Source organism: Cottoperca gobio, chromosome 5 (assembly GCF_900634415.1).
Source record: "Cottoperca gobio chromosome 5, fCotGob3.1, whole genome shotgun sequence".
Lineage (NCBI taxonomy): Eukaryota > Metazoa > Chordata > Actinopteri > Perciformes > Bovichtidae > Cottoperca > Cottoperca gobio.
In genome coordinates, this window is record NC_041359.1 from 20000113 (window position 1) to 20025529 (window position 25417).

Here is a 25417-nt window from a genome sequence, read left to right on the forward strand (position 1 = left end):
TATTGGCAAGGACTGTAAAAATATAAAATAATTAGAGGGCACTCGGAGAGCGCAGACCTACAACAAGGCCGTTTCCATAAGTGAAAAGTAATCAGTGTATGTAAAATCTAATGGGTTAATGAAAATCGGGCCAGTAGTTTGTTTTGCCGTGATCCAGCTGACAACAACAACAGACACACCGACACACTGACAACATTCATCAGCAGTAAACAGGACCTTTACCAATCTGTTGGAGACTAGATGCATGGCTGTGGGCTGTGTTCTTTGAAGCTTGCTCATCCACAGACACAAACACTATGCTGTTACTAAGAGATAACACTGACTGTACAATTTCACTAATGTTTTCCCTTCAGAAAAGAGGTTGTATGAGAGAATATGCAGCCAGCTGTTGCCAGCTCTCTCCCTCCCTCTCTCCCTCTCCCTCCCTCCCTCCCTCTCTCCCTCTCAGGGAAGCCTCTTATTAAAGTGACAACTTTTAGTTATCACTTTCACTCTTTCACTCTCAGCTACAAGAAAAAGAAAAAGTGCCATGTGTCTGTGGACGGTTTGTGTGAAGTTCTAGCGGAGCAACATAATGGCTGAGTAAAACAAAAGAGAGAAAAGAAAAAAAGGTTTCTGATGTTGTTTTCATTTATTTATGCATGAATATAGAGGAAGGGACTTATTCAGGTCAGATGATGAAAATATTCGCTTTTTATCAGCTTACTGTACTTACTGCTTTCCCATCACATCCAGTTACTATAAACGAAGATATATATGCAAAATAAAATCTCAACTCGACTTAAAAAGGCACAAATATAAAAGCCCCCTTGTGGCCTAGTGGTCTGGGGCTCGTGCCATATGGCTAAAGTGTCCCTGGTTTGATTCCAGCTGGGGATCTTTTGTTGTTTGGAGACACCCGCCCGCCCACCCACCCTCTTCTCTTGCTCTTTTCATATTCTTCTCATATTTCCTGTCTGCTTATACACAGTACTGTATATAGGGGTCGAAATGTGTCATCCTCTCTAAATCATCTCTAAAGCTACCAGTCCCTCAGTGTCTGGAGGAAACTGTAAACATCTGTTCATCAGCTTTTTAATTCAATTATATTGAATTAAAGTATCATTTTTTTAATATGATTTTACTTTGATATCAAAGTTAAAAACCGATTGGATTTGTTTGCTTACAAAATAATAATATTTCTGGGGATGTGATTGTAAAGTTTATTATTATTATTATTATTTCCCCCCAAAATGTACTGCAAATCTGGAACAACACCCCAGTCATATGCCTCTTGGCCGGTGTCAGGTGTCAGGTGTCAGGGCCCAGTAGACGTGTGATGTAGGGACACTCAGGCTAAGAGGCAATCAATAAAGATTGTGCTGTCCGGGCGGCAACAAAGACAAGCTTGAACAAAGCTCACATGATCCTTTCAAAGCTTTACAGTTTGGGCCATTATGTGGCCTTCTTATTTATGGAATATACTGCAGTGATCTGGATGAAATAGCTTTTGTTCATAGAAAAAACAACAACAACGTGCTAACATATTTGTCTGTGACTCACAGGTGAAATATTGAATATTGCCAGAGGTGTATGTACATATAACTAAAGTGTGAGAGACTCTTTCTGAGTGAGGCTCTTTGTATTTGAAAATACCATGTTGTATTTCAGGAAGATGATTTTAAAAATACTTTCTCTTAAAGCAAAGGCTGGATCACGCATCTTCTTCCAACCCATCCAGTAAATAGAGAGAGTGAGAGAGTATGTCTTTGTCACCCTCTCTCTTCCATCTGTGCAGGGGCTGCTGCAGAACAGCCCTGATCTCAGACATCCAATACAGATGGAAAGAAATGTGAACAGAGGGTGGGACTTGTGTGAAAGGGAGTCAGGCACAGCGAATGAGAGTGAAGGAGAGGTGTTCCTAGCCCAGAATGCCCTTGCCTCAGCGCTGAGAGCCGGGGGAGACAGAGAGGAAGGAGAGTGAAGCTGGGATAGAGACACCAGCAGGTGCTGAGGATAGAAACAAACAGGGTGTTAAAAAAGCTAGGTAATCAGGCAAAAGTGAATTAAAAGATAAAAGTGAAGAACAGAAAATAGGCAGACAGAAACTACAATACCATCTTAGTTTTTCCTAAGCTAGAGCCCACTTATTTTCAGCCACCCTCTCTGAGCTCTTTACCCTCCTTTTCTCGTACGGATTCTCCCTCCTCCTTTTCGTCCTGTCCTCATCTTTGACAGACAGAGCCACCATGGACACCGGGAGCCCCAGGAAGATTCAGTTCACCGTTCCCCTACTGGACACCCACCTGGACCCAGAGGCATCAGAACAGGTGAGGAGGAGGAAGAGGAGGTGGTTTGGGTGATGGGGGACTTTGAAAGGTTTCTTTAATGCATCAGTGGCATGATTGGACTTATAGCAAGATTATTGTGGACAAAAATAGAGAGGAAATGAGAGTTTATGCTTGTCACAGAAAACTGAGAAACATTTATTCCATCAAAAGCCATCAAAGCAAACTGGTGCAGACACAGCTGAGCAACTCGGCTGGAATAAAAAGCGCAGTGAGCTGGGTCAAAAATGCATGTAGTCTGATGACAAATAGTCACTTTAAAGAAAACCTACATTTGCAGTTTCTTATTACTCCCCTGCACCTAATTAGCAAGCTGTGTCTTTTGAATACAGCGCTAAAGTGATCATGATGAATTTAAGATTGATTTTTTCCAATTCCACTTACAACGTAGCAGTTTCTGAGAGACGTAGTATCGCAGCAGTGTTAAAAAGGGGTGTTGCAGTGATTGGATGTCTTCAGGGGTTTAGTGTTTTGGTTTTGGTTTACTGGCTGCACACACTGTAGAGCAGTGAGATACCGATGAATGTTGCTTGGTATCACAAGATAAACTTGTTCCAAATCTAACTGCTATCAGCAATTTATTAATTATATCACATCAATCTCAAATGTATATAAATAATAGATTGTAACTGCATGTCATGGCTCATCTTAAAGTCAATTCTCACTTGAGGAAGGTTGAAAAGATGGATGGATATCCACTTATTTAAAAATCACTGAAAGACACAAGAGCAAGTAACTATTACAAAAACAAACAAAACAATGGATGAAATTCACGTGTCTTTAGAGAATGCAGAAAAAAGATGTGTCCCATTTTTTCTCATTTTTATAAATATAACATGGACAGGTTATTAATTATGAATGAGCCTTGAGTAAAACCGGAAAAGATTTATGAGTCTAAAAACATCCGTTTATGTGTCTCTCTCTCGGATATAAGGAGGACTGCTTTTTGCATGTGTGTGTATGTGAGTTTGCCCTTGTGAGGACGTTTTATTGGATGGTTAGGGATGCTTCAGTTTGAGTTAGAGCTACTGAGTATTATAACTGTGAGGCTCAGATGTGAGGGACTGAATGTGCAGAATGTACTGAAACCTTCCTCCTCCATAATGTCCTTCTCTGCATAAAAGGTCGACCTCAGCTGGAATTAGCTGTAAGTGAAATAACTTCCATCCACGTACTTACTTTTTATTTTTTTACTGTTAATACTTTTACATTTTTCCCTGTAATATTAAAATTGCTTTGCTTCACTTGACTTTTCATGTCAGTGTGTAATTCAATGTAACACCATGTCCACATTGCAATGCCTTCAAAAACTATCCCGATGTTTTCATGTTGTGGTAAGTGGATTTATATATCGCTTTTACAATCTCTGCGACCACTCAAAGCGCTTTACACACATTCATGCAGAGTCAGAGGCTACCATACAAGGTGCCACATGCTCATCAGCGATAAACATTCACACACACACACACTCATACACAGTTTCTTGCCCAAGGACACTTCGACATGTCGACCGCAGAGACCGGGGATCAAACCACCGACCCTCCAACTGGTCGATGACCGCCCCATTATGAAACTGTTCAGCTATTTACTATCTAGTGCACTTTATTTACTGTCCACAGAGTGCTTATCCATTATATAGTGCCATCAAATATTCCACAAGAGCCGAAGGCATGTACACTACTCTCTGCTAGCAATCCCACAGTGCAATGCTCTGCTTTTTACAGATGACATCTACCATTGAGCGACTCCACAGCTGTCAGGGATGATTGTATGAAGGGAGAAGTGAATGAATGAGAATTCTGCAATATGTAAAAATCACTTGCTGTCATTACAGTAACCACAGGCATGGCCAAATCAACTAGAGCTGAAATCTTCAGCATTTAATGAAACTGCCGGCAGATGGGCATGAAGGTTGGATGACGTGATTCCTGAAACATATTGGTTTGTGTTAATTTAAATGAAATGTCAGTGGAGTAGCTGATAGAGTGAGGTCCAAAAAATATATCTGCAATTACTATTCACCGACAAGGAACCACCAAAGAGAATGAATCAGGGACTTTTTTAGTTTTGTGCTAAATAGTAAGTGCAACATTTGCATCTTGCTTGTAGGTTTCAGCAGTTTCCAGCACTTTTCTGCCAAATGATTTTATCTGCTTGAAGTTTAAAGTTTAGATGATGAAGTTCTTCCCTTAAAAATTGTGTTTTTTTGTGTCGGGGACAATAAATCTGAACATTGTTTAAAAATGTTTTTGTGACCTGTCATTTCCAAGACGTGCAGTCATTTCATCACACAATGTCATCCCCATCACAACACATATTTTAACTAAAAATGCATACAAATTGACATAATCACATTAAAAATGTTTTGTAGTTTGGAAAATTGTGCACTTATAAGTACTATTAATTAATATCTTTTGAAAACATAAGGTATATTAAATCCTTTTTCTTTTAAAACAACTTTTTGTGGTGTGATGGAAATGATGATTTCCTGTTTTAATAAAATCACAAAAATTGTATATTATTCAAAGAAATTCAGCATAGCCACTATCACAAAGTTTTAATACACAGGATGTAGAAATATAAACATATTGAAACATTTCTCTAAATACATTTCATTTTTTCTAAAATGTTCAGTAGTCAAGAATCACCCAAATATTGTTGCTCATGTCTCCCTTTCTGTTTGTGTCTGCGTATCAGGGAGTTGCTGTCCACTGTCTGATCCCAGGCTGCAGCCATTCAATACAGGACCTTAAACACCTCCAGCCTGGTGTTTACCTACTCTTCTTCACCACCGACAGATCTCCTTTTAGCTACGAATTAAATTCACTTTACCTCTTCTGCAAAGACTCAAGAGAGTTCTTAGCTCTCAGCCTCAATAAAGCCTGACCAACGCTTGGCTGATTGCCATTGAGACTTTACCCTTTTAAGATACATGTTCCATTTATTCTAAGAAAACTGTGAGTGGCCACTGAGCCTGCATGGCATGCTGGTGCATAAGTAGTTTTATGTGAGACAGACAGCCCAACAGCAGAACAGTCAGATATAAAGGACAAAAAAAACTCAAAAAAGGAAATGTGTGTTTGTGCATGTCTCTGTGTTTGCAAGCCTGCTTCTGAATGTCACGCCAGGGGGCTTCACCCATGGTTCAGTAATCTCTGCAACCTGACTCCTCCCAACATGGTGAATCAGCCTCTGTGGAGACCTGCACGCCAGTAAGATCAGTCTCCCTGAGGTCTGACCCTCACAACAACCGCACACACTCATTCTCATATCCACAGAAAGATACAGTGTGTGCCACCCTTATCATAACCTTAGGTTAGAGCTCACTGTGTACTTACGAGCACACACTGACTGTACCTGATAGAGGCGAAGACCTAATGGTGACAGTGGATAGTAGTCTCCAGATTCTTTTTCTGCAGTTAATTACATATTTTTCTCACTAGTAAAAGTATGTATTGTTAGTTTTGAACAGGTTGTGTAACAGTTTGACTATTTGATGGAATAGCTTGACATTTTGGGAAATATGCATATTGGTTTTGATGAGAAGATCAATACCAAAACTCATATCTGTGCGTTAAATAGAAAGCTTGATCGTTTAGCTTTGCTTAGCTTAGCAAAAAGCATAGCTTAGCAAATGACAAGACTCCAGGTCGTAGCACCAGTCCATCGTTTTTGTACAGAATAAACACATGAAAATTAGGAAGCTTTAGATATCTGCCAACACATTTTTGTTGGCAGATATTATTATCTTAAAACAGAGCCAGCTAGCTGTTTCTCCCCTGCTTCCAGTCTTTAAGTTAAGCTAATTTACCATCTCCTGGATCCAGCTTAATATTAAACAGGCAGATATGAGCGTCGTATTGATCTTCTCAACTAACTCCAGCAAGAAAGTGTATATGTGAAGCGTATGTCTCAAAACTGTTCCTTTAACAATACAGAATAGAGGCCAATACATGCTTGAAAAAGCTCAAGGGACATGATAGGAGACTTTATTAAACAGAGAAGTCCTGCTAATGGATGAGAGTGTTTTCAAGGGTTTGAGGGACTGAACTAATTCTAGACCAGGCAAATGTTTTCTCCCTGTTCCCGGTCTTTGTGCTGAGCTGGCTGCTGTCCGCAGCCTTAACTTTAACGGACAGATACAAGAGTGGTATCGAATTTCTCCTCTAACTCTTGACAACAAAGTAACTATTTCACAAAATGTCAAACTATTGCTTTAATCATGTCTACATTATCGTCAATGTAAACACATTAATGAATCCGTCATTACCAGACCGAGGCAGCAGTCTGATTAGTGAAGTCATGTTCACGTCAGGTTATTTTCTCACATTAAGGTTGTAAATGGAGAGTAACATGATCAACACTTTGAGTGACTATGTTGTTCACAGAAAAACAACAACATCAGAACGTCTCCCACACAGACAGACAGTTGATATTGAACTCTTTCATTACCCCCTATCATTTAGATGAAGGGCACTTGCTTAAGGAAGCTACATTCATCGATGAAGGCAGTGTCGTGCTTGTTGAGATGATGAATCGTGACATTTTGAGGTGACGTTTCAGGGCTGACAGTGTCCTCTTGAATATTCCCTATGCTGATGTGTCAGATCATCCATGTCCTTGACTGAGAGTATAACATTTACTCTGTTGCCTCAGGAGAGCCATTTTTCCACCAAGAATTTTCGAATGCATTAGATTATATTTATTATCACACCCTTCATATCTCTTGCACATTAAAGCCGTCACGGCCTGTTAAAATGAGATATAATGAGATACACGAGATATACTCATTACTGCTTTGTACAGTTAGAAACAGTTCATTTTAATTTGTAACTTTTCTACGACGCTCATGTCTATAATGCATTATTTACATACTTATCGTGACTTATAATCAGCTTATAAAGTGTTATATCTGCCTATACCGCAGAACATGCAAACATTAGCATGTCTAACGACCGACACTCGCAACAAAGCATTACTTTCAGGGTCAAGGAGCGTATGATTAGTTATTAACAAGCCAATACTGAATTAGTCATGTTAACTACTTGCACATAGACTGCAGTACTTCCTCAATGTGTGGGAGTTTGTCCTTGGTGTTAATAGAAGTTTAGAGTAATCCTGCTCTTTTTTGTGTTTGGTGAAGTTAACACGCAGCAACTACGTACATTCAAAGTTACCTAAGATAGTGTTACATTGTAAAACAAAGGGGTGGTGATGGCCTAGTGGTACGGCTTCCAATTACAACACCAGATGGTTGTGAGTTCAATACCAGGGCTGCCACTGTTGTACCCCTTAGTTTCTCTGTATTTAGTTCACTGTAAGTCACTCTGGATAAGAGCGTCTGCTAAATGACCTGTAATGTAATGTAACACATCAGTTTGACCTCATCCTTGAACCCTTTCCTTTTGTAACGTTAAAAATAAAAATATGAATAAGTTAGCTAAACAGTCAATCTGCCAATTTGTATACAAGAACAAAGCAACATAATTAAATGACAAATCAAGGACCCATTGATTCAATGTCCAGTTCCTTTAAACGTTTAGTCCTGTTTTTGGTAGTCAAAGCACAAGTACAGGCACTTGAACAGGTTCACAGGCCTGAGCAGATATCTTCCTGGCTGCATTCATAGAAAACATAATGTTGAGCCGTCATTGCAAGTTGTATTATATTATAAACTGCTGTTATTTACCTTTGTAATTCTCAGCAAAAATGTATTATTACAGCAATGAAATGAAAGCTTGTGCATTGCATATAACCTCTGCTTCCCCGATGCAGCTGGTTGTATAATATGCAGTTAGAGAGAATATGATAAGAATGATTTTACAGGAAGGGAAGACAAAGGATTAATAGAAAGTGACAGGGAGGCAGATGACTAAAAGAATGCCCAGAGATAATAGAAAGTGGAAGTCAGTGATCTGGGTTTTCAATGTCCTGTGAATACAGTAAATTCCCTGTATTCAGAGCCATATGAGACCGCAGCTGGAGAGTATGTGAGGATTTATAATGGCTGAGCACTGATTTTAGCCTGAACGATACCAAGATCCTATTTCAAATGTCAGGATGAGGAATCACATGAATATTTGCATTGTACTGAGTCTCCGACAGCTCAGTACTGCCTCAGCCCACCTAATAACAAGGGTTTGGGAAAGTTTTCTTTAACCTTTATTTCTGCAGCAATTTACTGGGTGTGGATGCCCTTTCTGATTCATGGGGCATTACTGGTGCAAACACATGGTCCTCGTGAAGGTCACAGGACACCTCTGATAGCGCAAATATTACAAAACTACCACTGATTGTCTCAAAGGAGAAACAGGGTTAGGGGGTAAAGGGCTTTACGCCTCAGATTTTCCCAAAGTCTGTGTTGAACTATAAACCTTTTTTCTACCTCTTTCACCTCAATTAGTTACGGCTTTGGTGATTCCGCGATAAGAGAATAGCTCCCAAGGTCAAATCTGTTTCAAGCAATGAAACCTGAACAATAGCTCTCCTCCAACCCTCCTAATTGATTCTCTATATCTGTGATTGGTGTTAACAGCAGTTTTCTCATATAAGGGAGTTACATCAAACACAGGTCCGTCACTTTGTGGGATGACAAACATTTATTTTTCCATGAATTACTAAAGGAATACATTTCTTCCATTTCCCCCCTTTAATTATGGGGTTTCTTTTAGGAGGTTTTTCCTTGTGCGATGCGAGGGTCTAAGGACAGAGGGTGTCGTATCCTGTACAGTCTGTAAAGCACACTGAGACAAATGTATAATTTGAGATATTGGGCTATATAAATAAATTGGATTTGAGTTGAAGTAAAACAAGAACTTCGGGTTCTGTTCCTAAAGTAAGAAAACCTCATTCAAAATCCAACTGGCATTCGTAACATCACTAGTAACTCAAAATACAGCCTTAGAGCAGAGCAGTATTGCTCGCTTCATATGTCTACATTACTATCTTTTTATTTAACATTTCTGTTTTTTAGCTGCCTTTGATGAACACCATTTTCCATAAGCTCTTAACCTTCATGGGTTAAATGTCACGGCTCAACAAAAGAGGCGAGTCTATAGGAAAGTCACGGTTAGTGCAGACATGTCTGTAACAGCAGCAGGACACAGAGAGTAGATTACAGCTAAGTATTTGGAAAGATTACAAAGTGCCCGTACTGCTGCAATGTTACATTTTCATGAGAGCCGTAGTTTTAAGTGCCCAAAAATAACAATTGTTGTTACATTGTTAAAATCAAGGTTTGAATCTCTAATAGAGGGTGCTGCTGGGTGCTGAATGATGCGTATTTGTCCTAGAATATGGATCAAAGAAATGCACAATTATTGAGTTGCAGAAGCTTGTGTACAGAGGTTAGGCCCGTCCTGATGTCGTTGGCTCTCTAAATACATAACCCATAATTCATATCAAAGATGATATACATCTCCATATTTGGTGTAACAATGTTTTATGGTAATTTCCGTACTTTGTCACATTCATCTAATGTGCAAGTTCAGTTTATGGTAAAGGAATTGTTTACCACTTCAGTGTCTTTCTACATATTGGGTGTTAATGAGGTCAGAAGAAAATCTAAAACATTTGAGAGAAATTAATTGTTTGATTTTGCAGTTAGTATTCTTTTTTTGCACACACAGCATTGGGGTATATGGGGCCACAAACAAGTACTACTGAGTCTACTAAGCACAAGTGTTAATTATGAAACAGGACTTTGACTCTGCTGTCTCTTGGTCTGACCTATATTTTCCAGCTAAGGGTATTTTGTCTGTTGCCCCCACACAAGAATATCTGGCATTCATGGCTCTTCCTGCACACCCATCACTTTTGAAGGCAGTTTTTGTTCGTTGTTGTGAGAAGTGACAGAACTGCATTTTAAACGGACTGTGGGTTGAACGGCAGGCATGATGGTTTGAGTGGTGGGCATGTCCAGTCAGCGGTGGTATTTGTGTGAGCGAAGGATCAGGGAGTTTGCACCGCTGCCTGGTGAGGGGAATAACAATGACTCTGGGTATAATCAGTTCTACACAGCCACGGCTTGTCGGGCTTTAATGTGGGAGCGGGGCTTTCTGGAATGGCAAAAAAAACATACACACACACACACACACACACACATAAGTCTAACATATTGGAAAATATGAATATATAGTATTAACTAAAGTTATAAATACGACCTGATTTCAGTTTTGAAAACTTGAGCCGCCAAATCTTCACAGAAATATACAGAACTACTCGAATACAGTAAAACAGAAACGGACAAAAGCAAAACTTCAGCGGGAAAAATCAATAAAAGCAGGACTTACAGTTTGATGTGATTTAAAATTCTCCATAGAGATCGCTAACCTGGCACACAGGGGGAGACTGTTCAATAAGCTGGAAGTCATCTGTAGTCTCAAGCTTTGATACAGCTACAGAGGAGACTCAGGGGACCAGTAGAGTAACAGACTTATGGAGCTGTAGAGCCTGCTGAACTTTCAGACCCTCTTTTTAAAGGAATAGGGTCACTTGGCGTTTGTAATGAATGATGTCTGATCCTGGCCGATGACAAAGATTTGAGACTGCTGTGGTTTGATTGAAAAAAGTTTTGAATTGAATCATTTCAGAGAGAAGTTTATGTAAAATTAACTAGATTTGTAAGATCCCTATTTTCTCAACGGTGTATCCCTGCTGTGTCTATGAGTTGGCTGCAATTCACACCTGCCATCACAATGTCACTCAAAGGCAACTCGAGTGATTACTTTGTATTTTGCTTCCCGAGTAAGATTTTGATGTATCTGTAGAAAAAGTGTGACCTCTGCTGAAACAGTTACAGTCCAACATGAAGACAGAGAAGAGGACGCTGATGTCCATGTAGTACCTCATCTTGGTTTCTTGTTCTAGGTATTTGGCGAAGTTAAATCAATTGCATTTACTGCACTCTCTTTGGGCAGATGCAGGTGCAAATGTAGCTTGAGCAATTGAGCATTGACACAAGACATCATTTCATGCAAGGAGAAATCTACCTCTACGTGTCTTTATATCAGCCTAAACACAGACATTACTGTGAGAACGTATCAACATTTGTGACAACGTCACAGGAAGGTTACACTGAATAGTGGAATATCTTTGAAAAGTGTAAAAAGCGGTAAAACATCTCCACCTAAAAGAAAAGAAAACTCCCTCAATGCTTCTTCTCATTCACACAGCCTTCCTGTACTCCGCGGCTGGGATTTGAGAGTTAATGAAGATGAAGCCTATTAAAATCTGAATACCCAATTAGACTTGTGCTACTGACTGCTCATGTTTCATTACCCTACATTATTTCTGCAGTGTCTAAAGTGACGTTTGTACATTGTGCACTTTTTGTAGAGCACAGCAAAGCCTCAAACAGGCACACTTCCTGATTCTCCTGTTAGACTCACAGCCCAGCTCAAACTTTAGTTTCTCATCTCGATGGAGAAGAGTTTAACTGGTTTGAACTGTCTCATAAAGTAGATTGTGATGCTGCACTGTGCAAGCGGAGGTTAAGCTACAGTATATAGCTGACTGGAGAAAAATACACCGCTTTGTAAGTGCACAAGAAGCATTTAGAAAAGATGCATGGAAGACTGGACCTCGCATGCCATCCAGCATTAGTCAGCAACCTGTCAGCTATGTGTGAGGAGTGCATTAGTGTATCTCTGTGTGTGTGTGTGTGTGTGTGTGTGTGTGTGTGTGTGTGTGTGTGTGTGTGTGTGTGTGTGTGTGTGTGTGTGTGTGTGTGTGTGTGTGTGTGTGAGATTGACTCTCTATTTAAATTCCTATATCATGGCCTTTTAGGTTTATGGAGCGATAAAATAAAAAAGCAATCACCTGATCCTGGAGGCGACAGAATATTAATCACTGTGGTCACAAAGTTTTAGACAACTGATCTTATTTGACATTTGCAGAAACATGCAGTGCATATTTCACTGTAAAACTATCCATCAGCTCTGGGATAGAAAATACATTTTAGATTGTGGGTGCTACAGTTAAAGTCAGTAGATGTGCAGATGTGGTCAGGTCTTGAACTGAAAGATTGTAGTGTGGGATTGTACCTAAACATGTAGAGGAAAGTATATTTTTATGTTGCATAGGTGCAAAAAAAAGAAGTATTTACTGCTTTCGCTCAAAGTAAAGAGGGTTATCATTTATTTCCTCCTTAACTATTTTCATCTTCTTCCTCCACATTTCCATTCCAGTTAGGTTTAAATCGACACATTTCTTGTAGTTTTAAGCACGCATCAAGCTCATTGGCAATCCTGGAAACCTATTTATTTACCGGATACACCTTTCTTAATTGAAACTAGGGACATCCAAAAACCTGTTTGCATCAACCAACATCTAATGGATGCATAATGATGGATGTTTGCAGTTGGAAATAACAAAGGTTATAACTGTAGTTTTTATATCCACGTGCAGAGTTTCTAACATCTCTACTGTTGCTTTGGACTCTCTGCCGCACCGCTCAGTGAAATGTGCATGTTCTTTCATGTATTATCCCAGAACGGTCCATCGCTGCCACACTCCACTAGTCATGAGCTAAGATGCGGGTAGGTGGTGGCAGGCTGCCCTGCTGATCTCACTGCACTGTGAGATCCAGTATATCCACAACCAGCTCAGGCATCTTCAGTGACAACCAAACAACAAATATGGATCACGCAGCCTGAGTTATGGGCTGTAGCGCCATGAGAGAACGTGTATGCTGAGTTGGCCATTCGACTGGTAGTGAGGGAGCAGGGCTAGAATCTCCCTGATTGGCTGAGTAATGAAAATGCGTAAAGTTTAGTGCACTGTTTAGCATTTTGATTGGTTGAGCCAATATAACCCATTAAAGGTCAAAGCATGTGTGAAATTACAGCCTGGAAGTGCTTGAGATTTATCAGTCACTATTTACATTTTTTACTTCAAACCTAAAGATATTTGAGAAAAACCTTCGTGTTCAAGCTTTAAAGATGTGCTTTAATGTCGTACCAGCAAACAGCTGTAATAGAAAATGTTTTTTTCTCACTTTAAAATGAAACTGTTCTACTTTTTCAGATCAGAAGACGCAGACCCACACCTGCCACTTTAGTGGCATCCAGTGATCAATCATCACCTGGTAAGTCACTGAAATGCAAAGCTTGACTGTGAAGGCTGATGTACGCCTAACACTTTCATTGAGTGAGCATTCAGACAGAAAACTGAATAAATAATCTAACATAAATGCTTAACCTTGTGGGGACTGGCTTTTTGTCTCCAGATGGAAGACAAATCCCCACAATATGATGTTTGCAGTTATATAGGCCCACACATTAACAAGGGAGCCACAATATGCTTCACATTATTTCAGACATTTCTATTTCTTATTTTGATTGCTGTGATGCAGCATCTCAAGTATGTTATGCAGCAAATGAATCTCTACGCTGCATTAGAGCAACAAGAACAGCTGTGTGTGTGTCCTCTCATGGGATCTTAATGATCAAACCAACAGAGCCCCTCTTGAGATTTCTCTTCTTCTATGAGTCATCCAGTGGCTCCCTGCTTCCCTCCCCGCCTCTGCTGCGTGAGTGTGTAATGTGACCCAAATTAAAGATGATAAGTGGGGGATATAGGGCGGCAAGTGTTATTTTCTCAAGGTGAGAAAACCGATGGTGGTTTTATATGAATAAAAGAAGAGTTGATGCGTCACTGAGAATACCAGCAGAGGGCCATGTTTTATAACTCACAGCATTTTAACTCTGAGAGTTAAATGTTTCTATCTTGAAGACAACAGTCTATTTAATTGGGTCTGATTAAAAATTGTTGTCTTTGTCCGTGATCTGTTTGCTTAATGTGTGTTACTGCGTGTGTGTGTGTGTGTGTGTGTGATTACATGTGTTGGTGTTTGATTCAGTAATTGGACACAGAGCATGTAAAGTGTCTCAGAGTCAACTTTGATCTCTGAATAAAAGTGCAGAGAGAAGCCTGAACAATTCTGCCTGCTTAGTAGATCAGAGGCACGAAGAGAGAGAGAGAGAGAGAAGTCACATGTTAGGTGGAAGAACGGGAAAAACGAAACTGAAAAGAAGTAAAGAAGATTACAGGAAAGAAGAAATTGTGTTAATTATAAGAAGATATATAATATATTATGGCTGTACCTATCATTTGGCAGTCAAATTCATTGACATGAGTTTTAAGCTTAATCGTGTTGGTTTTTGGTTGTATCTGGCTCTGCCGCCATAAATGAAAACAACATAAATAGACAATTCTTTGAACTGAATTCAGATCTGATTTCAGTCAATGATCTATGACAGAACAGTGAAGACGAGGGTGAAGACGCCTTTGGATAGAAGCAATGCCTGCGAATATGAAACAAACATCTTCCTTTGTAACTTGTAATTCAACAAGGCAACCAAACTAGTTTCAAGTTATCAAATCTAATATAAATCTATTGCTGGATTATTTGTGGCTATCTTATCCTCATCAGAGTGGTGACAAAGTTTGGGGAGTAAAACATGTACATTCGAGAAGAGTTGTGCAACTGGTTTAATTTTGATGGACTGGCATTTAATTTCACACTGAGCTGTATCTCGAAATGAGAAATTATAAGAAAGACAGCCATGCCATGGAAAGACAGGAATAATAATAATTTTTTTTAAAAACATCAAATCAGACATAACCAGAGACCAAGACAGTTACAGTTGTGTGACAACGAGTATGTGCGAGAGAGGAGGGGGATGGGGAGATGTGCTGGTGCAGTGATGGTGTGCCTCACATCAGAAAGAGCTCTGCATAATTTAATGCTCTGCAGATTGCTCTGCCCCGTGCACTGTGAACCCCAATAGCACATCAGAGTAAAAGCCACAGATGTACAGACAACTAAGTTGGAGGCTGTGGCCTAAATAATAAGGGAGCAGAAATGATTACTAGAGTGTGCCAAATTTGATCTTCCCTGGGGAGGAGGATGCATTTTTTTTTTTTTTGCGAGAGACAAAGAAACAACTTGAGTGGGATTAAATACATCTGAACAAAAACAAAATATTAATTGTATTATAGGACATAAAACGTGGAACAATATCTAACTTGTATTTTGTGCACCGAACAAGGAACAACTACCAATGGCACATAAAAGGATCACGTTAAGTATAGTGCCCTTCAGTGAGATACTTCTCTGCACGCACCAGCAGCAGCTGCTCTGTGGATCTGTTGGAGAGCGAGTGCTGCCTCCTGAAACACTTTGATACACGTATGAAACACTAAAAGACTAAAATGGGAAAGAAACAATCACGTTTCACAATATGTACCCTACTTTTCAATTCAAAATTGATGATGATGTGTATATTGGGACATTTTGGAATTACCAAATGCAGCACAAAATAGGTACACAGTATGTATTTGACAGTGAAAGCACAAGTGTTTATTATTTTATCTAGATATTGTGCAGCCTTGTCCCAACTGATTGTTGTTTCATGAAATATCATATAAATCAGTTCCATTCACTGTTATTGCAGCCGGGGAACCTTTCCACACGTTTAAACATTGTGGACATGCTGTGTAGTTTGTATCTGTTCTTCTTCACTGCCATGCCAACTGCTGGCCTCATCCTTCTTCACATTTCCCTTTCTTTAATTTACAGATTATCCCTTTATTCTAACACTGTGTAACAATAAAATATGCTCACCTTCGACTTATGTTGTGAAAATCTTAGAATTACAGTTTTTTTTTTACTTGTCCTGTGTCAGGCAACTTAAATATAAATGGACAAAGATTATCCTGACAACAGTGTTCTTGTAAATTGGAGTGCATTGATTTGACGCAACTTCCTGCTTTCGCTGGCCCACAAAATCAATCGAATTTAAACATTGTGTAGAAATTGCCACTTTTGTGTTTGTTTTTACAAACTGTTATTTCTGTCTCAAGCGTTATCTGACTTGGTACAGCTTGCACTTTGTCCCTGCTGTACAAGAGGACATGAAAGTTTGAGATATTCACTCGTGTTCATGGCCTATAATCTTAAACTGTCAGCAATCACTTGTGTTTCTCGAGTAAATGCTTTTCTTGTGTCAAGATGCATGCACTCTTCAAGCAACAGCAGAAGCTGCAGCTTGTCAGCTCTGCACATGAACAGGAAGTAACATAATTAGCATTTCAAATTGTTTACTCTTGTTGAGGAGATGATATCTGTGTTTGAATACGGTTAGTGGCTGGTTTGTTTAAACTCAAATAAGTGGGAGGTTACGAGAAAAAAATGTTTTCTTTGAAATAAAAAAAGAAAAGAGCCACATGTTATTTGTGCAAAAAGGGTAGAAAGACATTTATTTTCATCCGCTACGTTCTTTGCATAGCAACAGTAAACAACAAAGATAAAAAAAAAAACCTTTTAAATGCATGACAGTATAAATCGACACCATCTACAGGCAGCCAAATTAGAGCATCTTGGCTGAATAAAGTGGAGTCAGAAGACAGTCTCTGTTCTCGTCTGGCTTTGTGTCAGACAGTCAGTCAGCTGGGAGCTGCAGTGATAGACTCATCACTGCCGGAACGGCCTTTTCTCCCACTCTGCAGCACAGATGGGCTCCATACAGAGAAAACCTTCTGAATATCAGCGGTGTGAAAGCCATATTTTATGTTTGTTGACTCATCTACTACTACTACTACTACTACTACAAGGTTTTTCTTTTTCACATTAAAGTACATCTGCTCACTGCGCTAAGAGTTTATGCAGTATGTTGATCCTTTGCACCAATTTTAAACATATACCAACAACACTGAGAAGACACATGAGCTCTAATATCAGACCATCAAAAATGTTCAATTATCGTCTCCTTCATCGTCTTTGTTAAACTGTTAGTGCTTTTTAAGATGCCATAATTCTGCAGTATGTAGACACATGTATGTACTACACATTATTGTTTCAAAGATTCAGCCCTTTTAGTGAAATGCATGCATTGTTTTAGTGTTGTAAACATAACTTGCAACTGTTTCAGATCAGATTTTGCACAGGTGGGATGAAACTCGAATTTCAGAGCGATGTAGTTTCACACCTGTCTGTCAAATACCAGATTATTTAGTTCACTGTGTAACTTCAAGGACCAATTATGACCCGTTTCCTGGGATTGATTTGAACCAAAATCCATAAAGGTTGTATGAACCTTCTCCAACTCCTGGGAGATGCTGAAAAAAGGATTCAGTTACAAGCATCGCTTTAAATACGCACAGCGTATAAAGAGGGCGAGAGAGAGAGAGAGAGAGAGAGAGAGGAATAAAGAAACAAGCACATCACTGGCATTTTGAACAGCCTTGCGCATACTTTTAAGTAGGAATAATATGATGATAATAATACACACACACACACACACACACACACACACACACACACACACACACACACACACACACACACACACACACACACACACACACACAGCCTTCCTAGTGCCTAGGGATGCATAGGTTGCCAAGCAACAAGGTGGTGTCCTAGAAAAAAAGTTCCAAGGCTGGAAACGCAGAGTTGGATGAAGGTTCAACGCACTGTATTGATCACAGTTAATGGTTTCACTGTACTACAATCAACTGATTTCTATTTCCGTCCTTTCATAGAGTGACCAGAGTCCTGTTTCACATACTGACCACAGATGATGAATCTTCATCCAGTGGGAGTGTAGTGTCGTATCACGTTGGAGTTTTCTTGTTCTCCCTAAACAAAACACATTGTAGATGCTTTTATTGTAGTAATACACAAATTAGCCCACTCAGATTGAGATAGATGAGTTGGACAACATATTAGAAACACTTATAACATGACATGAAGGTAGGATTTATTGCAGGACTGCTGTATGAGACTGCATTCATTTGAGCTGGATGTAACTTAAACACCGCCAACTGACTGTAAATGAACTACACTTCAGTATGCTACACACTTACTGCCCTTAAGAGGTTTTGGATAAACAGTGTTTTGCTGTTTATCTATCATCAGCAGTCGGCCGCATGTGTTATTAGGAAGAAGATGAGACTGGTTTAGCATCCTCTTTGTATGCAAAACAAACATTTTTTTTTACTCATCTATAAGAGTGGAAAATAAATACATTAAAAAGATTCCGCCCACTACGTTTGAGCAAATCTGAGCAAACACTTACTGCTTTGGCTTGCAGTGTGTCAGATAGCCATCTGGCAAGAGGCCACCTTATATCCACTCTGTCTAGAGACACAGTAGCACTCCAGTGCACTGACATACTGCTGAAGAGGTCAACTGTGCTATTATGAAGCAGTATCAAGCCTGCACAATGTTTTAGCTGTTTCTTCTGTATATGCTTTAAATCATTTAGTTTCATTGTTTGATTGTGTGCAGTACTTAACTGATTATTTCTTATTTTGCAGAAATAGATGAAGATCGTCTCCCAAACCAGTTGTACAAGGTAATCTAACTCATGCGCTATGAGGTTATTCTTCATACAGAAATAGAATTATGCCAGTTCTGCTTTTCTTTTTTTAAATTAGTGGCATCTGTATTAAAACAATCAGTTTTATTTTTTACAGGCAGCCTTGATGAACTCCCCTCGACAACGGCGAAAAGGGCAAAAGGGAACCCCTACAATGAAAGGTAGAGTCAGTTATGTAGCTGTGTGATGTTGACATTTTATAGATCGCACTGCTGGTGCACATTAAACAACAGGAAAGTCTCATTCTGTGAAAGTTTCTCTTTGCTGTTTCCAGACCTCTGAACCCCTGCCTACATCTCAGATTTGTTTTCAGTTATTCTTTAAACTGAAATGTAATTCAGTCCTATAATCAGGTTAATTGAAATAAACATATACTTGCATTAAAACCTCAATGTATTGCAATATACACCAATTAGGTTTTTAGCAAATGGCTGCACATTGCTAAATAATAAGGCCTTATTTTTCTTACCATCTCATACAATAAGTCATTAAGACAAATTGACTCTCTTATGGCTCACATGACAGGAAGAGGAAATACAAACAGTGATGAAGTTGTAGACATCTGTCATTATTTAGTCAGTTAAAAAAATAAATGTACGACTACCTGGGTGTGCAGTGGACGGTAAAAAGACACATCTAAAAAACACTATAAATTGTAACTATAATCCCATTGTTTACAATCCAACAATGGGAATACCAAACGTCCAATAATAATAATAATAATAATAATAATAATAATAATAATAATAATAATAATAATAATAATAATAATACATTTTCCAATATTAATGTAATAAGGATGGAACATGTGCATGTCCATTAAAAGAGTTGTTCTTACTGTAAACAATATTGTTTTCATCAGGAAACACAGTAGAGGGAAACTCAAATAAAGAGTTTGGTATAAAAAGTAACTTTGGAAGATACCAACATGATTTGGGTCAGAGTCTGTCTCCATGTACTTATCGGCGTGTCAGTATTTGTTCTAGACTAACTTTAAAAAATGCCAAACTATCCCTTGATGGGACGAAGCTTTTAGTAAATCCAGGATGTGAGATGTTAGGTAAAGTAAACCGTTAGTGAAGTAGCTGAGCTAATGATGCAAGTTTCGTCTGCCCTATTTCGACCTCTGAGCCAAACCGTGATGCACTTGCCTCAATGAGAACTCATCATCCCATTATGTCTTCCCAAAGTGTGGGTCTGTGTGAGATTAGGACATTTGGGGCCCTGCCCACCTGAAGAAAGCCTGAAGAACAAACTTAAAAATGCACAGAGCCCAAGAAGTGTTCTAGCACCGGACTAAATCTGTCGGCTGTTTCTGCACTGCAATGCCGTGTAAATATTATTCTAAGTATTAATTTCCAATTAGACACAAATACAGAATGTAATGATTTATGCAATACAACAGAGAATAAATTCAAACAAAGAAACTGAAGCAAGGGAACAATAATGAGAAGAAATGTGGGGCTCTAGGATGTTTATTCTTATTAGTTTCACAGCTAAACAGCTGCAAGTGTGATAAATCACTTTTTAGAGGAAATTAGGGCAATAATCTGTTAGTTTTAGTTTCCCACTACAAAGAGATTAAGATTAACACAACTGTGGATGAAGGCGGTAGAAGAACGTGATTAAACTAATCATTTCCCAACTCTGATGTATATGTACCTGCCCCCTCACTCCAAACGCTGCTGGGTGTTATTTAAATCTAGCGAGTTTATTAAGAATGCTTAACCTACAATATTCTTTTGAAGTGTTGGATTTCTCGTTGAGTCTCCACCTCTGCTTCCTGTGTACTGTTCATACCGCGTCTTTCTTTCCATTGGTTCCCTTCATCTCACTCCACTTCCCTGTCTCGCTCACCCTCCTTCTTCTTCCAACGTTTCCCCCAATGATTTAGTGCTTTTTACTTTCCACTATTTCTTCCAATTCACTCCTTTTATCCTTCTCATCTTCCCGCGTCAACTCTTTCCTCTTAAAAAACTTTTCTTTTCCCTGCTTCTCACTCACTTCTCTTATCTCCACCTCCCTCCTCCCAGAGCTGCAGTTTATGGTAGAGCACCACCTGTACAGGCAGCAGCAGGGAGCCGGGGACGAGTGCTCCTCAGAGAGCTGCCTGTCGGACCGGCCCAGCCCCGACGCCTTTCCCACCGGGGAAGAGCTCCCGCATGACGATGAGGCCACTGCAGAGGCCTTTGAGAAACTGCGCTGTCAAATGGAGGGTATGTTTGGAGACTGTGAAGAAGAGGATTTTATTTGCAACTGCCTATTCAGACACAGAAACCCTCCGTGAAAAACCTACTACTGATTTAGGCACAAACACCCGCTGTTAAAGTTGTATTACGTTGCCATGTCTTGTTCACATTACTTTTAAGCAGGGGGGAAATAAGTAATTAGTACTAATGCAACAATGTAAAAACACTCCAGTACTAAGTATTAGTCCTGCATTAAAAATTCTACTTCAATAAAAAGTACAGAATTTATTTCATCAAATGTTTATATGTAAAGTAACTTGAAACTACAGCTGTAAAATATATAAAATAAAAGTAAAAAGTACTATACCTCTGAAATGTAGTGGAGTAAACTGTAAGTAGGTACAGTACTTTCTTACTTCTGCATTTCAGTCCGTGTAAGCTTGTAATATGATTAAAGAACATGAATTAACATATGAAGATGTTACACGTACGCCGATACTGTGCCAAATACTTTTAACATGGCAGGTGAGTAGACACAGAGTACAGCACATACTGCGCACACATTCAGTAACCACCCAGCACTAATGCATCATGAGGGCTGCTTTCTAAAGTGCCAAAATGTAATTTTTTATTAATGTTGTTGTCTATTTTCATTTTCATTCTCCGATACAATCAACACAAAAACATTCTCCAATGTAACAGATGATTAAGTTTTTTTATGGATTGCTATATATAGCTACTAATTAAGTTCGCAGTACAGATGAAAGGAGCAAAGTGGGAAGCTGGGGGAAACAAATTGATGACCATTAACACTAGTCCGGTCGAGCGGCGGCTTCACTAAAAGATCAGCCGTTTGAATTCACTCAGGTTGTGAAGTTCTGTACATAATTTAACAGAACATATAGGAATAGAGGGGAAGTCTATTTTTCCTTCTTTACTTGGTTGGATATATCGCTCTTCATCTTGTCCTCTGTTTGTCTCTCTGCCCCCTGCAGAGTTCTCAAGGGAGAGTCTATTAGAAGCTGCTGGTGGACTCGAGTGCCCTCTCTCTAAGGAGGGTTGTTCCAGCTGTTGCCAACGTAGCAGATCCGTCATCGCAACAAAACAACGCACAAGCAGGTAGAGTCAATAGAGCCCCGTTTACACAGGAATCCTTTCCCCTCAGGGGACTCTTCATCATCCGTTCACTAGGCTGGGTTTATTTAGAAATGTTAAACAGTTCAACAGGCTTGGCTTGGTGTCATGTAATCATGGCTTGTCGACAAACATCTGGGAAGTGGCTTTGATCCACACTTCACAAAGTGGAGTGAGTGAAATACCCTCGGAGGCAGATCATACAGGAGTGGAAAAATGTGTGTTGTAGGGCAGATCTGATACCGTGGCTGTTCTGTCATTACTGTAGATTATATGTGTTTGTTTCTTACTTTCTCTCTAGCATTGTTCTATGTGAACCCACTAATCATAAAATGTAGTTTGTTACAACGAATGCTTAACTCTTTGTGTAAAGCCAATTAAAGCGTGTACATATAAAACACGGGCATACTATTTGCCATAATGTCTTACTGTGTGTTCAAACAGAACACAAAAGTAAATGGAAAGAGGCACAAATTGACGCAAAGATTGTCCAAGCGAGTCAAGATCATTTGTGAGGGAAGGAGGTCCACTCTGTGACACACCACTGCACATTGTGAGCAGACCGAGTGCTCGGACTTATCGGACTTGGAATCGACACATACCCAATGTTAACGGATCTGATTATTTGTTTTTTGCTTTATTGCTCATATTTCCAATGAGTATGTTTTAATTTCACAAAAAGTTCCTGAAAAGATCGATGATAACTTCTACCATCACATCTCACATTACAGAACTTCTTCTGTATATAGTAGTAGTAGTTAAACACTAAGCAACAGTAAATGTGTACTTGTCTCATCATTTGGAGAAACAACCATCCCTTGAAGTAATAAAAAGTGTTCATAAATATTTATTTCTATGCAAAAGACCATTAAAATCCCCTGAGTCAGAGTCTGTTCTCTCTTTTATTGTCCCTTAGTCTTTTATGTCTCTGTCTATATGTTGCAGACACAAAAGCAGCAGCATCCAGTGCGAGCCAGCCTGCAGAGGAGAAGACAAAGAAATGCAGCCTGGAGAAAGAGAAATAGAGCACAAAGCTGCTCGATCTGCTCAGCCAGCCGACACAATGACAGGAGATTGTGTCTGCAGATACACTTTCTAGATACATCAGGACATCTATGTTCCTCTACAGTCAGGCCTTAGTTACCACCCCGAGAACAACAACAACAACAAAGGTTTCTACATTTATTTTGTGTCAAAAAAAAATACTGTGTGAATTATTTCATTATAATATATTTGTTTTTTATTGCTTCCCCTGCACTAAACTAAAACTGGCGTATTGCATCTAATTTATGGGAAAGAGAGTCTTTTCCTGTTTCAGTCACACAATCATTATCATAAATTACCACCACTCACATGCATAATGTCCCCTTTAATGTTCAAAGGCGACACATATTCTATTTGCAGTCCTTTTAGACAGTTGTTATCATTAATCATCATGTGCCATGACTCTTGCAATTGTTGTTACATCTCAAAGCAATAAAAATGTATTTGTACCTCATAAATAACTGGGACCGAAATCATAACGTTTAAATTCAAATGCAATCTTTTAGTGACTTAGATGCTAAATCTTAAGTAAGTGGGTAGTACATCTGGGTTTATTGACACTTTAAAATCAAAAATATATATTCACATTTGTTTACACGACTGGGTTGGACAGCTATAAATACATTCTTAAAGAACTGAAATAAAATTGCATGTTATTTTTCTGCTACAGCATGTAGAGCTGCAACACTCAGTCATTTCATCGATTGACAGAAAATGTACGGGCAACTATTTTCATAATTCATTAATCGTTTTCATTCGTCTTTTTAAAGAATAAATGCCACAATTCTCTGGTTCCAGCTTCTCCAGTGTGCTGGTGTCCTTAATCTTCTACAATTATAAATTAAATATTTTGGAGTTTTGGACTGTTGGTCCAACAAAAAAAGACATTTACAGACGTCATTTTGAACTCTGGGGAACACATTTTCCACTATTTTCTGACATTTTATAGACAAAAGGGTTCATTGATTAATCGAGGGAATAATTAAAGATTCAATCATGAACACAATCGCTAGTTGTAGCCCTAACAGCATTACATATCTGCTCTGTAAATTACTTGTTGTCCTCTTTTCAACGTTGAAAAAAACAGAAGATAAGATATTTTGGGGACCTTGTTGGAAACAGCCAATCAAATCGCTTTATTTGAAACCATATTTGCATAAAGCAGTAACCTGGCCAAACAGCATCCTGAAACACAACACAAGAGCCACAAACTTTGAACAACAACCCACATTAGCTTTTCTGCAAAGCTCTCCTCCACATCTAACGCACTAACATGAACGCACGTCCTCTCCTGCACCAGCTTGTTGAACGAGCGACCAAACTAACACTCACCGGGGAAATGTGCGCAACCACTGTCAGTGTGCAGGCTCGATAGCTAAATAGCTGCTCAGCTATGCAACATGTAAACTTACCTGCAAAAGTCCGGTTGATGTGTTGTGGTCCTTGTGTGTTTCTCTTCAATACCACTGCTAACAACTACTGCTAAAAACACGCTTTGTGCATGACATGTAGGCTACAATGTAAATGTATTTACGTTGTCTCTCCGGAAGTCACCTGCTAGCTGCTGTCAATCAAACACAGGCACACCCCAGCTATTGAGAGGAAAAGTATTAGGCTACTGCTAATATCCCAATTAACAACATTAGCATTATTAGCATTATTAGTTGTTAACATTAACAACAACAGACACTAATAACCAGACTTTTACCATCTTAACTGTGTGGTTGAAAATCTCTAGAAGAAGAAGAAGAAGCATGGGACATTAGGGAAGGTTGTGTCTGCAGATGCATTTACATAATATTTGACCCAATCCTTGTCGTAAAACACTTTCCTGCATGGCACTGAATGTGCAGTGACTTTTCTTTACTGTGCTTCATTTTGTAAGGGAACTAATTCCAAAAACGCATCAAGCATTTAAAATACCGGACGACATTTAATTTATTCTAGTTTTGTATGAAACAAGAACATTATGAAGTCTTTATCACACTCTTACATGTTATTTCATCTGTTATTTATGTCACTGAAGTGGCATTATTATGTAGATTATGTGACAATCCTTCCATAACCTTCATACTAATACTTGACATGCCTGAAAGAATTAAAAAATACTGAAAAAGTCAATTAAACCCACCCGAGTATTGATCACAAGGAACAAGAAAGACAGTAAAAACATTCCTGTGCAAGCTTTTGTTTTTTCCTCTGCAGTGTATTTATGGACCATGTAATGTTTGTTAAATGGTAATAGTGTAATAGGTAATTGTTCCAATTTTACTTGAATTGATTGATGATTACGTCTGTAATCTAAATTTGTTTGATACAATAAAACGTTTAAATTGGT

The 25417-nt window shown here is 39.0% G+C and overlaps 1 protein-coding gene and 1 long non-coding RNA gene across 2 annotated transcripts in view; one reads left to right on the forward strand and one right to left on the reverse strand.

The window, feature by feature from the left end:
- LOC115008173 (uncharacterized) overlaps window positions 1–24620 on the reverse strand; it is a 30810-nt gene extending 6190 nt beyond the window's left edge. The window contains exons 1-2 of the long non-coding RNA XR_003832278.1: window positions 24492–24620; window positions 17904–17970 (exon numbers count right to left, since the gene is read on the reverse strand). This is a non-coding gene — a long non-coding RNA (uncharacterized LOC115008173). The remainder of the gene's footprint in view (window positions 1–17903; window positions 17971–24491) is intronic.
- Window positions 1939–25417, forward strand: LOC115008166 (protein phosphatase 1 regulatory subunit 1A-like). The gene is given in 8 exon segments (XM_029431538.1): window positions 1939–2309; window positions 13353–13413; window positions 18651–18688; window positions 18810–18873; window positions 20746–20928; window positions 21897–21970; window positions 21972–22020; window positions 22981–25417. Coding segments are annotated over 8 exon segments (630 nt in total). The 5' UTR covers window positions 1939–2228; the 3' UTR covers window positions 23061–25417.